Below are 3,131 nucleotides of genomic sequence, written 5' to 3'. Positions count from 1 at the left end.
TTTTTTTTTTCTTTTCTGGGTAAATTTCTTCCTTCCTGCTTCTCTTCTTCCCCCCCCATTTTACCTCAGTGCCATGGGCTGTCATGCCCCCATCTGTGTTTTTTCTATTTCTATGCCCTCCGAAAATATACCGCTCTTGCTTACTTTTTCTTCCCTGCCCTGGGACACTTCCTAACACACTCTTGGACTGTCGCCTACTTTTTTTCCTCACAACTCCTATCCCAGCTGCCCACTCCCTATTTCTCCAAGCTCTCACATTCCAAGCACCCCAGATGAGGTTTTTTATTTATCTCTCTCGTTTTCTTTTAACTTCAGCTGTTTGACATGATAGTTAACTTTGTTTGCAGTAGTAGTTGTGTGTGTGGCAATGCTGTTTGATTTTGTAAAGTAATTCCTAATTTGTTGTAGGTATGTTCCATCACAAGCTGATATAGCTGTGTTTGAAGCTCTTGATGCTCCACCATCAGCTGACTTCCACCATGCACTTCGCTGGTACAACCATATCCAATCCTATGAAAGCACCAAGGCTTGGTATGTTATGTTTGATATGAGCTGCTTGACATTTACTGAGTCCCACTAATTATGGTAACAGCCTTAGTAACCGTTGGGCAGTGATTTCATTGGGAAGATACTACTGCTGTAGTGTGGTTGATAACTTGACTGTTTTCTTGATGTCTGTTAGATCATCCAGGGGAATGCTGTTTAAGTTGTGCAGTAGTATATTTGGTCATTTATGCAGGCTTACTGTTGAGGGTGTCATTTCCTTTGATCTGCAAGGAGGTGAATGTTCCTGTTACGAGGTCTGTTAAATGTCTTGTGGACTTGAAATGTCTCATTCTAACTAATAATTCACATGATCCCATGATCACTGTTCACTTTCAAGCTGAGTATGATTTGCTTGAGTTAATCATCTCACTAGTCAAACATACTGAATTGTCGTAAACCGTATAATGTACCATTTTTGAGGTCTTTTGGTCTAAGCTTGTGCTGGCTCTTTCAAAGAACATTCAGCTAGCCTGTGGCTCACTTTATCTCCTAATTCTTGCAGTTTTTCAAGTACATATCCAATTTCTTCTTTTGAAGATGGGGCTTGCTGAAGATCCAAATGTTGAGTATGCAAATAGGTGCCCGTTCTTTGTGCATTTGTTGCCATTGATGTCTTGATGCCTGCCAAGGAAGATGCCATTTAAGATAAAAATGAATTGTTGGCAAAATGCTACAGGTGTGGCAGCATCTGTGGAAAGAAATCATTCAGAGATGCACATGCAGAACAGTCCCTAGACTCAATGCTTTCTCTACAGATGCTGCCAGATCTGAGTTTCTCCAGCAGTTTGTTTTTTTGTTTCAACTTTCCAGCATCTGCGGTCTTTACTTCATTTAATGTTTTTATTTCTCACCATCTGGTTGCTTGCTTAAGTTGATCAATTGCCCAACAGCCTTAATTTCTTCATGCACTCCGACTCCCTCCACATCCTTAGGCCACTCATTTCTTCCACCCTGACTATGGTTAGATCTGTGTCCAAATGAGTGGTTGTGCTCTCAGCTTTCTCCTGTTCTGACCCTGTCTACTTCAAAACTTAATTACCAAAGTTTGCCTTGAATTTATCTTGGGACAATTTGAAAGGACTGTTATTAATGCATTTGCATTTGAATGCTTGGTCACTTCAAGGAAAACCCTTCATTACTGATTATCAAATGCTATGTGGCTGCTTCTATGTCTAAATTAAACTCATTACTGTCGTCGTGGATGACCTGCAGTATGTGGATGATTGCAGTTTCATTGCGTAGTCTATACCAGACTCGCAAGTCATTTGACAAAAAGTGAACTTAAATTTTCTGAAGAAGGGTATAGGCCCGAAACGTCAGCCTTCCTGCTCTGCTGCTTGGCCTGCTGTGTTCATCCAGCTTTACACCTTGTTATTCTCAGACTCTCTGGCATCTGCAGTTCCTACTATCTCAAATTAACTTTGATCTGTTTAGTCAAATATTGCACCTCTGTATATGTTGAAGCAGAGACTTGTGGTTTATAGTTCCCCTGCCATGGCAGCTGCCATTGAGATCCATCAGTAGATTAGCTGTATCAGCTTGACCTTCCATATGCTGTGACAGTGGGTGTTATGTAATATACACAAGTTGTTGATCTAGATCCATGGTGTAAACTTAGGATCTCAGTAGGTCACCCTTAACTCTATCTCTTTTTGAAGAGCATAACTTTGAGACCACAAACCAGTGATTATAATGTACCAGTCATTGCATCAGAGCTCTATGTAAAGTATGTGGATTATGCTTTTTTGTGTAGCGATTATTTCTATTTAATTGTTTTCCAAATGTCTTGGTTTGTAGTGCAGGCTTGAGTTAGATACCAATTTCATTTTCCAGTTGGAGAATTCCAATTCCAGAAAATTGGCAGCAATCCCTTGACCCGGAAAGCAGTTTCATTTCTGAAGGCTTCATTGAGATTTAACCTGAGGCAGAATGATTGCAACTCCAAAACCAACCTGTTACTGTTGTAGATAAGACAAGATCATGGGGGTGGTAATGGAGCAGATTTTGTATCAAAAGCAGTTTCAAGATTTGTACTGTTCATGTGTTTCAGCATTAATTTGCTGGGCTGCAGAAATGGGAAATCCTGTCAATTCTGAAGTTCTAAATACTGATGTTTGCTTACTTATTTGCATTTCTGACTGTAAGCCATTCTTAGCCTTCCAGGTGTTAAGCAGCCCCTTAGTAAATATGGTCCACAAAATGTAGCAGATACAACAACAGCAAAAGCTGTGGATGATGACGATGACGACAATGACATTGATCTCTTTGGATCTGATGATGAAGAGGTAGGTTCAGTGCAGCTGTTTGTACTTGCTTAAACCCTCCTGGCCTGAGTTGAGATAAAGGTCAAGGATGCTTTTTACTCTGTAGTCTTACGAAAACTTTGGTAACTTTTGTCTTCAAGTACTCTTGAATTCAAAAATACAGATTTGAAAGGCTTCAGATTTCTTCAGCTTTGATACATTACTTGGCCTCAAACACAACTACCTGCATGGTGGAGGCACCAAGTATCTCTAACTGTAGTAACTTCAAAAGCAGCTTCTCAGTTGTAAATTTGTAGAATTTGTTCAAAAATTAGTGGCTGA

General features: G+C 40.1%; 1 protein-coding gene across 1 annotated transcript; it reads left to right on the top strand.

Moving 5' to 3' along the window:
• Positions 1 to 391: 391 nt before the first annotated feature.
• LOC125483469 (elongation factor 1-beta-like) lies at positions 392 to 2,879 on the top strand (the record flags this gene model as incomplete). Its single annotated transcript, XM_048598690.1, has 2 exons — positions 392 to 531; positions 2,702 to 2,879. Coding segments are annotated over 2 exons (303 nt in total), but the record flags the coding sequence as incomplete, so codon positions are not given.
• Between the last annotated feature and the right edge of the window lie 252 nt (positions 2,880 to 3,131).

Source organism: Rhincodon typus, chromosome 7 (genome assembly GCF_021869965.1).
Source record: "Rhincodon typus isolate 14 chromosome 7, sRhiTyp1.1, whole genome shotgun sequence".
NCBI lineage: Eukaryota > Metazoa > Chordata > Chondrichthyes > Orectolobiformes > Rhincodontidae > Rhincodon > Rhincodon typus.
This window is presented reverse-complemented; position numbering and strand designations above follow the sequence as displayed.